Genomic DNA, 12,504 nt, shown 5'->3' with positions numbered 1-12,504 from the left:
CCTTGCGATGTGGAATTCGACCACTCTGCCCATCGAGTCCACATCAACCCTCTGAAAAGCATTCTACCCAGATCCATCCCTCTACCCTATCCCTGTAACCCAGCATTTCCCACTGCCAATCCACCTAACCTACACATCTTTGTTACTGTGGGAGGAAACCAGAGCACCCGGAGGAAACCCACACTGACACGGGGAGAATGTGCAAACTCCACTCGCAGCCGCCCGAGGATGGAATTGAACCTGTGGGCCCCAGGCAGTATGAGCAGCAGCGCTAACCACTGAGCCACAATGCTGCCCTCTCGTATTCTGATTTAAAGACATTGAAGGAACAGTAGTAACGTTCCAAAATGTGAATATGCGAATATAATTCCTCAAGGATTTATCATGTGTTGGTTTGTCCCAAGCTACAGTTCCATATTCCCACTGTCAGTAAAACAATAAACCATTTATTAGATGTTTATTCAAACCTCCAGACAATCCAGGTGTACTTCTCTCTCACCTCAATCCTAAACACTTCCAACCTAAATTTAAATGACAAATGGGGATTTGGGCCTGTTCTGTCCTCAAGTGTGTTTGCACTATGGTGAACATTTTCTCCCCTGAGTGCTGCTGCCAACTTGGTGCTGGTTGGAAGAACTGCAAACTCCTATGTGGAGTTCGCCTGTGCACAGGAGAGTTGCTATTGTGGCTTACAACCAAACTGTACTCTCAGCCTTGCTGATCTCTCCACTATTAGGAATTCACCACTCCATTGCAGGTTGTGAGAATGAGGGAAGTGGGAACATCTCCTGGCTGGAAGCTCAATGAATCATAGAGTCCCTACAATGCAGAAGCAGGCCATTCGGCCCATCAAGTCCATACTGACTCTCCAAAAGAGTCACACCCATACCCCCCTATCCCATCCCTGTAACCCTGCATTTCCCACGGCTAAACCACCTAGCCTACACGCCCCCGCACACCATGGACAATTTAGCATGGTCAGTTCACCCAACCTGTGCATCTTTGAACTGTGGGAGGAAACCAGAGCACCGAGAGGAAACCCACGCAGACATGGGGAGATGACACAGAGACAGTCGCCAGAATCGAACCCAGGTTCCTGGCTCTGTGAGACAGTAGTGCTAATCACTGACTTCTGCGCCATCCCTAATGGAGCCTAAAAGCATCAAGGACTGTGAAGCAGAGAAACATACACGAAAAGGGTGAAGACAACACACTGGTGGAAGAACAGGAAAGAAACACAAATTAGGAGAGGGGAAACATTAACCTCATTTCTTGCTCTGCAAATGCTGCCTGACCTGCTGACTGTTTCCAGCATTTTCATGTTTTACTCCTTGTATTGAGCCTTCTATATTGTGCACACTTCCTTCCTGTACTAGTTTTCCAGTTGCATATCGTGTGGCTCAAAACAGTGTTTCAGATGTTTTTCTAATTAATTTTTAATAGCTTGGCCCTGTGATTCTATTTAAAACAGTGGTTGAGAGTACCTTGTAGTGAATCAGCAACATGAGACTGATCACTGATTGTTGTCTTCTCTCTGACAGGCCTGCATTGATGAAAACCTGGACATGGTCACTTTCCTGGTGGAGCATGGAGCTAACATTAATCAGCCTGACAATGAAGGCTGGACAGCATTACATGCTGCAGCCTCGTGTGGCTTCATGGAAATCACAGAGTGAGTGTGAATGTAGCAAATCAAAGGATGCAATTCGCTGTCACTGATGCAGCATTAGGATAGGGTTTGAGGGAGTGGGAAGGCATTGAGCATACTTTCAGGATAGGTATTGATTTCACTTTCTGTTCTTTGCCTTTCAAACATGGCTCATATAGTCCCAAGGTTAAAACATGGTTAACCAGTAACTTAACGATGTTCTGACGACTCCAAAAGAAGAAATTGCATCAAAAGTCCAATGGGACAGAAGACTTATGATATAAGCTATAAATGATCTAATATTCCTTCACTCATAGTGATAAAAGTAAAAGCCAAAAGCACTATATATGAATGTTTTGGGAGAAATTAATTGACTTGAAGTAGAGAGTTTATTTTCCATAATTGTCCAGAGCCAGATACTCAGTAAAAACAATTTGGACTGTTCCAGTATCTTGAAATTTACAGTGAATGTTGATTGCAATTTTTAATTTAATTAAATGAATGGAAATTGATATTAACAACTACTGTCTCCTATTAAGGAATTATTTTGTCTGTATTTCAAAACACTTCCTCCAGGTGCATTGGATGATCTACTTTCAATGTAAAATCGCTAGTAACTACCATCCGTCACCTCTTAGGGCTGCTCTGAGTCTCAGACTCATGTTTTTCACAGCTCCTGTAAATTAAAACTGTTGATCATGGATTCCAGCCCCAAGCAGGAATACCTAGTGAATAATTTATAAAAGCAGCAGAGCAGAAGTTGGATCAGTGTGGCCAAGACCACATTGACTTGGCACAAATTTGAGAACACCAAGGAAGTTTGCCATGTTTCGCTGACTTGTTAACCTTGAAACAACAATATTTGAGAATTACTCCACCTATTTTCCCACTGCAGGAACACTAAAATGTGAAGAGGCTATTGTAAACCATCTACAGTCCCCTAAATGTACCACAGTACCCATTGCTATTAAATCTCTCATGGCATTTGGTCACTTTATCTGCCAAATACCTCCCTCATCAATTCACTCGATTCTCCACCACCATTTTTGCCTTTAGTCATCTCCCACTATGTAAAGTAGCTACATTAAAATTAGCTACTCATCTTCCCTTCTCTTTGAGCAACTTGTAGATTTTGTGGTTTTACCAAATATTATTAGGAATCTGTTTATGCATACACTTCTTAGAATCTTAAATGCCTAAATGAAATCTGAGTCCCCACATTAAAGTGCTTTAACGGAACTGTTAGCAAAGCATGAGGAACCTTGTGCTTCACAAAAACAGGCATTGAATATAAAAGCAGTAAAATAATTTGATATCATATCATGTAATATAAAATGGTATCAGTGATAATGGGAACTGCAGATGCTGGAGAATCCAAGATAACAAAGTGTGGAGCTGGATGAACACAGCAGGCCAAGCAGCATCTCAGGAGCACAAAAGCTGCCGTTTCGGGCCAAGACCCTTCATCAGAGAGGGGGATGGGGAGAGGGAACTGGAATAAATAGGGAGAGAGGGGGAGGCGGACTGAAGATGGAGAGAAAAGAAGATAGGTGGAGAGGAGAGTATAGGTGGGGAGGTAGGGAGGGGATAGGTCAGTCCAGGGAAGATGGACAGGTCAAGGAGGCGGGGTGAGGTGGTAGGTAGGAAATGGAGGTGCGACTTGAGGTGGGAGGAAGGGATTGGTGAGAGGAAGAACAGGTTGGGGAAGCAGAGACAGGCTGGGCTGGTTTTGGGATGCAGTGGGGGGAGGGGAAGAACTGGGCTGGTTTTGGGATGCAGTAGGGGAAGGGGAGATTTTGAAGCTTGTGAAGTCCACGTTGATACCATTGGGCTGCAGGGTTTCCAAGCAGAATATGAGTTGCTGTTCCTGCAACCTTCGGGTGGCATCATTGTGGCACTGTAGGAGGCCCATGATGGACATGTCATCTGAGGAATGGGAGGGGGAGTTGAAATGGTTCGCGACTGGGAGGTGCAGTTGTTTGTTGCGAACCGAGTGGAGGTGTTCTGCAAAGCTGTCCCCAAGCCTCCGCTTGGTTTCCCCAATGTAGAGGAAGCCACACCGGGTGCAGTGGATACAATATACCACATTGGCAGATGTGCAGGTGAACATCTGATATGGAAGGTCGTCCTGGGGCCTGGGATTGGGATGAGGGAGGTGGTGTGGGGGCAAGTGTAGCACTTCCTGCGTTTGCAGGGGAAGGTGCCGGGTGTGGTGGGGTTGGAGGGGAGTGTGCAGCGGACAAGGGGTCCGGAAGGCAGACAAGGGTGGGGATGGAAAAATGGCTTGGGTGGTGGGGTCAGATTGTAGATGGCGGAAGTGTCGGAGGATAATACGTTGTATCCGGAGGTTGGTGGGGTGTTACGTGAAGACGAGGGGGATCCTCTGGGGGCGGTGATGGCAGGGGCGGGGTGTGAGGGATGTGTTGCGGGTAATGCGGGAGACGCGGTCAAGGGCGTTCTCGACCACTGCGGGGGGAAAGTTGCGGTCCTTGAAGAACATAGACATCTGGGATGTGCGGGAGTGGAATGCCTCATCCTGGGAGCAGATGCGGCGGAGGCGCAGGAATTGGGAATAGGGGATGGAATTTTTGCAGGAGGGTGAGTGGGAGGAGGTGTATTCTAGGTAGCTGTAGGAGTCAGTGGGCTTGAAATGGACATCAGTTTCTAGCTGGTTACCCGAGATGGAGACTGAGAGGTCCTGGAACGTGAGGGATGTGTTGGAGATGGCCCAGGTGAACTTAAGGTTGGGGTGGAAGATGTTGGTAAAGTGGATGAACTGTTCGAGCTCCTCTGGGGAGCGAGAAGCGGTGCCGATACAGTCATCAATATAACGGAGGAAGAGGTGGGGTTTGGGGCCTGTGTAGGTGTGGAAGAGGGACTGTTCCACGTAACCTACAAAGAGGCAGGCATAGCTTGGGCCCATGCGGGTACCCATGGCCACCCCCTTTGTCTGTAGGAAGTGGGAGGAATCGAAAGAGAAGTTGTTGAGGGTGAGGACGAGTTCGGCTAGGCGGATGAGGGTGTCGGTGGAGGGGGATTGGTCGGGCCTGCGGGACAGGAAGAAGCGGAGGGCCTTGAGGCCATCTGTATGAGGAATACAGGTGTATAGGGAACTGGACGTCCATGGTGAAAATGAGGTGTTGGGGGCCGGGGAATTGGAAGTCCTGGAGGAGGTGGAGGGCGTGGGTGGTGTCACGGACGTAGGTGGGGAGTTCCTGGACCAAAGGGGAGAAAATGGAGACCAGATAGGTGGAGATGAGTTGGGTGGGGCAGGAACAGGCTCAGACAATGGGTCGACCAGGGCAGGCAGGTTTGTGGATTTTAGGAAGGAGATAGAAACAGGCCGTGTGTTATAGTATGTTCAGTTTTGGCCATCATACCTCGGGAAGGTTGCAGGTGTCATTGAGAGTGTGGAGAGGAGTGTTTTGAAAGATGGGGATGTTAGCTACAATGTTAGTTGAAGAAACTTGTCTCTTTCTGACCATAATAAATCTATGACAACAGTTCACCAGTGTTACAGTTATAGCTTCCTTTGTTGTATTTCTTAGCGAATACTATATGTAGTTTTGACTAATTTCCAATGCCAGATGTCTCACTGAACAGGTATTTGGAATATTGCAATAGTTAGAATATAGTAGGATACAGATGGTCAGACCAAATTAATGATAACAACATGAGACTTGCTGTCTACAGCACTGGCATAATTTTGCCTATCTGCAAACAGCCTCCTCCACTGCTTTTTAAAAAAAAGCAGTGTAAACTCGACTCACAATGAGTTTCAGTCGTGTGCCATTCCATTCACAAATCGATTCTTGGTTTTAAAACTGTCGTTTTCCCATTTCAGTTCACAACCAAAAATATATAGACATAAAAGATAGTATTTACGCATCAGTTTAGATACTAACCAGAAGTTCAAATTTATTTTGAGGGTTAATGAGATCATAAGGATTGACTGATTTTCCACCATAACTCCCATATTCATAACTTTATTGTTCTTAGCTCATGTCCCTATATTGTTTAATCATTAATGTATGAAGGGGAGAAAATGCTTCTAATATTAAATCTTACTTAAGCTTGATGGTTTTAAACTTGTAGTCTCATTCAATACTTATGTTACCTGCTCTTGTCTTTGTTATCTACAGCTTTCAGCGCTACTTTGAGCTGGCATTGCTTGATAAGGCAGTGTAAAGTGGAAATGTCAGAAATGGACTCCCACACTACCATGCAATTACATGGGTGGTCTTTGGTTGTGCATCTAATCTCTGTGATGCTGCTGCATGTGGTGTCTTCTCTGTTGCTTAATAGAATAAATGTTTGTCAATGGGAAGAAGGATTGCTTCAGACTTGATTCCTTGAATGCAGCCCCCTGTAGCATTGTACTGCATTCATCACGAGAACAGAGTCAAACTGGAACAATGAAACCTCAAGCACCATTTTTGGTGCTCTTTCTGCTGGTGTTCAACAGAAGCAGGCAGTTTATCAATATATTTTGAAAGTAAGCTCGGATAGGCTCAATTTTGTGATTTTTTTTTTCCCTCGTGCATGCTGTATGTTTTGTATCATCATTGATGTCAATAGCAAGGTCCATGAGTGTTGGAATCTCAGTCAAGTATTAGAACTGTGCCCAGTAAAGAGGGAAGTGATAGTGTCACAACCCTTTTAAATATTCACCAACCAGCCAGACCCCAATAAAGAGATGGGTGTGCTTTAGGGACCCTCTAAGTGAACTGTCAGAACTGGCATTAAGTGATATCAATTACTTGCCAAACACACCTTTTGATGAGCGAAAGACCTGACGAAAACCTTTCAACTTTCCATTAGTTGAGAATCATGTAACAACAGCTTAACCAATAGTTCAGAATGGTAGATAGTGATCAGTTAGTGATGTAACTGAACTTGGCCAAAATTCAGTTCAAACAAACACTGTAAAGTGTCCAGGTCCCCAGTAATAGAGTGTTTGCTTTTTCTTTGTTTAGGTACTTAATTAAACAGCGGGCGAATGTTGCAGCTGTGAATAGTGAAGGGGAACTGCCAGTTGACATTGCTCAGGGTGAAGCTATGGAGAAACTGCTGAAAGAAGTCATTAAGAAGCAAGGTAAGGGCTCTGACTAACCAGTTAATTCTGTAGTGAAAAATAACTGCCTCACAATTTAAGAATGTCTGTGTAACTTGGAGCCACACATTCCCAACTGGACAGCAAAAAATTCTTTCACTTGCTTAAGTTCGTCAGAACAATTGGACTGAAGACTACAGTAGTGTTACAGTGAGAATGTCAAACAATTGAGATCATTCAGAAGTAACAGGTTGATTGATTGTGTGCATGAAGTAGGAAAACTGACCTTGCCAGGAGGTTGATTTCAAACAGGGAAAATTAATAGCCATCTTTCTTTCCTGTTGACCTGGTGCCATTACTGTATTTATTTATTAATTTTTTCCCCTCTTCCTTCTTAACAGCACTGATCCTTGCTGGCATGTGGTTACATGATGGCAAGTGTCTGTCAGTAACCTGACCAAGTGGCTACTCCATGTATAAGCCTCAAGTGAGTGTTTATGAGACTTCAATTGTGAGAGGACATCACTGAGTTTTATTCGCTTCTCGTCCAACTTGCAGTAAAATTGGCTTTCCCATCTCAAAGCAAGGTTACTGAGCGCTTGGTAGCATCCCTGTGACTAATGTAGCCGATATTAGGTATCTCAGCACAAGCTCAGGATTGAAAGCAGAACCTTCTTTGAGCTATGTGATTTGGCTAATCATTGTGTCTACCAACTGAGGTTTTGAGTGAGCAATCAGCTGGTATTAATCAAGATCATCACTGCTTTTGAATTCTTCAGTTTTAAGACTACAGCTTTACCTCTTTGATAGCCCTCACCTGACCACATCGACAATTCACACAATGTCTTCTATAAGTCCCGTTCTGGATAAGTTAACCCACAGTTTCTCTGTGGTGGTGCTTCTGATTCAGGGGCAACCAATACAAAGGGAATGAAAGAAACTTATGCTTGCATTTCCTTAAATCTTCAGTCTCTCCATACTCTTCTGGAGCGCTTTGTATACGGTGAGCAAATGTGGGATACCATCGGAGATTTTGGTGGGTGCCATAGTGACTTGAGAATATCTAACTCTTTTAATTTCTGATGATTCTAAATTTTATTTGAACCATAAGTTTGTCAGCTCTGCAATAGCCTTCAATGTGTGAATGTCTTTTGTATCACTGCTCCTTTGCAATTAATGCCCACTATTAAAACTTAGTTAATTCCTGGTAGCTTTCTTACTTAATATTAGAAATTCAGATCTCTAACTTGACATGTTCTTGTCAGTTCTTATTTCCTGAAGATTTTGTGGAATTCCTGATTGTCCCTCTTAATTATTTTTCATTAACAATCCTTCCAGCAGTTCTGAAGGGCTATACCATTTTTCTCAGTAGGAAGTATGTTTGGAGACCTAAGTATGGATCATCGCTTCTGCCAAGCAGGTCACCACTACTTTTCCAACTCAACAGTCAAAATCACAGAATTGATCAAATGCAGAACGAGGCCATTCAGCCCATTGTGTCTGCGCTGGTTCGCTAAGTGAAGACTTGTTGCCATTCTCTTGCTTTCTCCCTGTAACCCTTCACATGTTCCCTTCTCAGATAACAGTCTGATTACATTTTGAGTGTTTCACTTGAACGTGCCTCTCACTTTCAGGCCCAAACTGTTGACACAACATTTGCTTAGAGTAAATGATCAGTTTCAGGTGTTCCACAAGCTGTGCTGCAAGTCAGTCGTAAACTAATATAATGAGTTTTGAGAAGATTTGTAGCTCAGGTTGGGGCTCTGAATGTGAGATTGCTCGCTGAGCTGGAAGGTTAATTTTCAGACGTTTCGTCACCATTCTAGGTAACATCATCAGTGAGCCTCCGACGAAGCGCTGGTGTTATGTCCCGCTTTCTATTCATCTGCTTAGGTTTCCTTAGGTTGGTGATGTCATTTCCTGCATAGGTGATGTCATTTCCTGTTCTTTTTCTCAGGGGATGGTAGATTGATTTGGAGCCAATGTGTTTGTTGATGGAGTTCCGGTTGGAATGCTATGCTTCTAGGAATTCTTGTGCGTGTCTCTGTTTGGCTTGTCCTAGGATGGATGTGTTGTCCCAATCAAAGTGGTGTCCTTCCTCATCTGTATGTAAGGATACTAGTGATAGCGGGTCATGTCGTTTTGTGGCTAGTTGATGTTCATGTATCCTGGTGGCTAGCTTTCTGCCAGTTTGTCCAATGTAGTGTTTGTCACAGTTCTTGCAAGGTATTTTGTCGATGACGTTCGTTTTGTTTGTTGTCTGCATAGGGTCTTTTAAGTTCATTAGCTGCTGTTTTAGTGTGTTGGTGGGTTTGTGGGCTACCCTGATGCCAAGAGGTCCGAGTAGTCTGGCAGTCATTTTGGAAATGTCTTTGATGTAGGGGAGAGTGGTTATGGTTTCTGGGCCCGTTTTGTCTGTTTGTGTTAATTGCTGAGGAATCGGCGGACTGTGTTCATAGGGTACCCATTCTTTTTGAAGATGCTGTATAGGTGATTTTCTTCAGCTCTTCGTAGTTCCTCTGTGCTGCAGTGTGTGGTGGCTCATTGGAATAATGTTCTAATGCAGCTTCGTTTGTGGATGTTGGGATGGTTTCATACTAAAACAGCAGCTAATGAACTTAAAAGACCCTATACAGACAACAAACAAAATGAACGTCATCTACAAAATACCTTGCAAGAACTGTGACAAACACTACATTGGACAAACAGGCAGAAAGCTAGCCACCAGGATACATGAACATCAACTAGCCACTAAACGACATGACCCACTATCACTAGTATCCTTACATACAGATGAGGAAGGACACCACTTTGATTGGGACAACACATCAATCCTAGGACAAGCCAAACAGAGACATGCACGAGAATTCCTAGAAGCATGGCATTCCAACCGGAACTCCATCAACAAACACATTGATTTGGAGCCAATCTACCATCCCCTGTGAAAAAGAACAGGAAATGACATCATCAACATAGGAAATGACATCACCAACCCAAGGAAACCTAAACAGATAAATAGAAAGCAGGACATAACACCAGCGCTTCACTGGAGGCTCACTGATGATGTTACCTAGAATGGTGACGAAACGTCTGAAAATTAACCTTCCAGCTCAGCGAGCAATCTCACATCCAAAACTAATATAATATTGAGAAGTAAGAATAAGTCAGCTATCCAACTGAATGTATTTGACCAACAGAAATCCTGTTGTTGGAACTAAGTGGTCTGTTGCGGACATTCAGTTTCTGATCTCAAGAGCAAGGGCATGTGGTCCACCCATTTCACAGATTGCAAGGATTGAAGAGTAGACTTGTACCCCTTGAGAGTTGTTCATCTTCCAGTGATAATACAAATTTTGCAGCCCAGAATGGTTGCAGACAGCATGCCATTTATGCTGCTCTTACCAGGTATCTATGCTGCCTTCAAGGAAAGATCACATTCCCTTCACGTTGCAATTGAAAGTTCCTTTCACTTACTTAAGTTAAAGCAAGCTACTGTGGATGCTAGAAATCTGAAACAAACGCAGCAAATTCTGGAGAAATTCAGCAGCTTTGGCAGCATTTGTGGAGAGAGAAAAGAACTCTTATTTCCACAGATGCTGCCAGACCGGCTGAGTTTCTCCAGCACTTTTTGTATTTATTTTGCTTTAACTTGCTGGTAGATTGAGAACAAGCACATTTACCTAAGTATCCAGATCTGAATTCTTTCCTCTTTCAACATGGAGTTCATGATGAAAGTATATGTCATTTGTCAGGTCTTTGTCAGGTACATGATGAATTCATCATGACTGGATAACAAGATGCAAGGGCACTCTTTCATGTTGGCAACATGTCCAGTTTTAATTCTTGACAGTGATCTAAGTGGTCACTGATTAACCTCAATGTGGGAAATATTTCTAGTTGCTGTTGATTCCTTTGTGCTCTCATGTGGTGGTTGATTTTTGTATATGTGAAACGACGTTATTGCTTAATACTTGTGATGGAGAATCTGCTGCTAGCCAGTGACTTCCACAACAATGTAGAACCAAGTTGTAGCACTTGCTCTTGTACAGGCCCCTCTCAGGATTGGTACATGGATGAATTGCTCAACTGTCTCTGTTCCTAAGCAGACTTTCAAATATCACTGTTGCTTTTAAGGATCTATGCAGTAAGTTTATTTTTTCTGATAGAGCTACTTTGAACTTGCTACTTAAGAATCATTGAAATCAAAGTCATTATTGGTGTAGGTGTGTTCTTCCCACTGACCCCCCCCCCCCCCCCACGCCACAGTAAATGGACAGTTTATGTCTATGAATACTCTGTTTACCAATCTTATTGCAAAGCCTCCCATTGTATCATTGAGCATGAAGCAGGGAGAGGTGATCTCTCTGCGTCCAATTCAGAAAGCCAGATGGTGAAGGATATAGTACTGGAATCTAACTTTTACTCAAGATTTTATTTACGGAGATACTTATGTGGATATTTTCTAATCAACATGTTTAGTGATGTGATAACGCACCTCTGGAGCAATCTGGGATTTGAACCTGGGCCTCTTAGCTCACACTGCCACTGTGCCACACAATTCCTTAACAGACATGTGTACCCAAATAAATCCCCACTTGAAACCCATCAGCTGAATACAACTTGCATCCAAATGATATGTAGTTGACACTCTGGCTGAATGGACTACAATCTTGATTATTCTGACCTTCATCTCAATTTCCAGCAAGTAGGTTTTATGTTCTTTATGATGTATGATCGTGAATGAGGCAAGGGCCCAATGAATTTTATCTCGATATGAAGAAATCCCTGTTTTCACAACACAGCAGCCTCTCCTGTCATTGAAAAAACACACTGGAATTTATTGGGATCACTGTTCATTGTGGATGCAGAATGCAATGGAATGTTGCAAACGTAACCACGTTATTGGCATAATACGTTCAGAAGAACTAATTGATACTCAATAATATCAAGTTTCCCAATAAAAGCATATTTTTGCCTATTTCAATCTCTCTTGTTTCAAGATCCCAGTTTCTCCTAGAGTCCTGAGCTAGAACGTATATTTTGTGGCTGGGTATTGAACACTTCTGTTAAATATAGGCACTGAGTACACCAAACATAGCCACCGTCTCCTGGTCTGCATCAGTGTTATTTAGTCAGCTGATCTACTGATATATTTCTTCAGTTTGCTAACGGTTACTGATGAGTTCATCTTCAAAATTATTTGAAGGAAAACTAGGAGACGGTATCAAAAAGCTTTTTTAGGTAATGTTTACATTCTGTGTTGAAGAATTACAGAGTCTCTGCATGAGCCATCAGATCGTACATTCCATAGGGAAAATATGGAGAATAGGATGTTCTTGTCACAAACCTTTTGTGTTCTATAATCTTTAGAATCACATTAGGGTGAAACAGAACTGCTGTTCCTATGTTCACAAGTTTGTTTTTCAAGAATTTTGAACTTCTGAAAGAGCAAGTTTTGTCCTCTAGGTCACACTCACAGTTAGAAATATAACCCTTTTTGTTCCTGACACCAGGGAAAGAAAGATTAATAATTAAGAGATATAAAAATTCTGGCACCAGAGACACAGACCGAGATTTCATGAAAGAGCATTGGGCAAGTAATGACTTTCATTACCTGATGTTGAGTTCTTCCATTGCTCTGAAAGGTTGCTGAGTTGGAGAGCCGCTGCTGGGCTTGTCTGTGGGACTGCGACGAGGGGGTGGAAGGTGAGGGTGAACTGGAATAATGGAATGGTGAGAACTTACGGTTGAGCAGTACTTCAAAAAGAGAGATTCATAGATTCCCTACAGTGTGGAATCTGGC

General features: G+C 43.2%; 1 protein-coding gene across 7 annotated transcripts in view; it reads left to right on the top strand.

Annotated features, from left to right (window-relative positions):
- The window catches only part of LOC125459460 (protein phosphatase 1 regulatory subunit 12A-like), a 219,353-nt gene that overhangs the window by 115,173 nt on the left and 91,676 nt on the right, over positions 1 to 12,504 (top strand). For all 7 annotated transcript variants that reach the window (XM_059651908.1, XM_059651909.1, XM_059651913.1 and 4 more), the window contains exons 2-3: positions 1,542 to 1,672; positions 6,625 to 6,743. In XM_059651908.1, coding sequence (XP_059507891.1) covers positions 1,542 to 1,672; positions 6,625 to 6,743 — 250 coding nt within the window. The remainder of the gene's footprint in view (positions 1 to 1,541; positions 1,673 to 6,624; positions 6,744 to 12,504) is intronic.

The sequence above is a fragment of the Stegostoma tigrinum genome, chromosome 17 (genome assembly GCF_030684315.1).
Source record: "Stegostoma tigrinum isolate sSteTig4 chromosome 17, sSteTig4.hap1, whole genome shotgun sequence".
Lineage (NCBI taxonomy): Eukaryota > Metazoa > Chordata > Chondrichthyes > Orectolobiformes > Stegostomatidae > Stegostoma > Stegostoma tigrinum.
The sequence above is the reverse complement of the archived record's forward strand: the minus strand, read 5'-3'. Positions and strand labels throughout refer to the sequence as shown.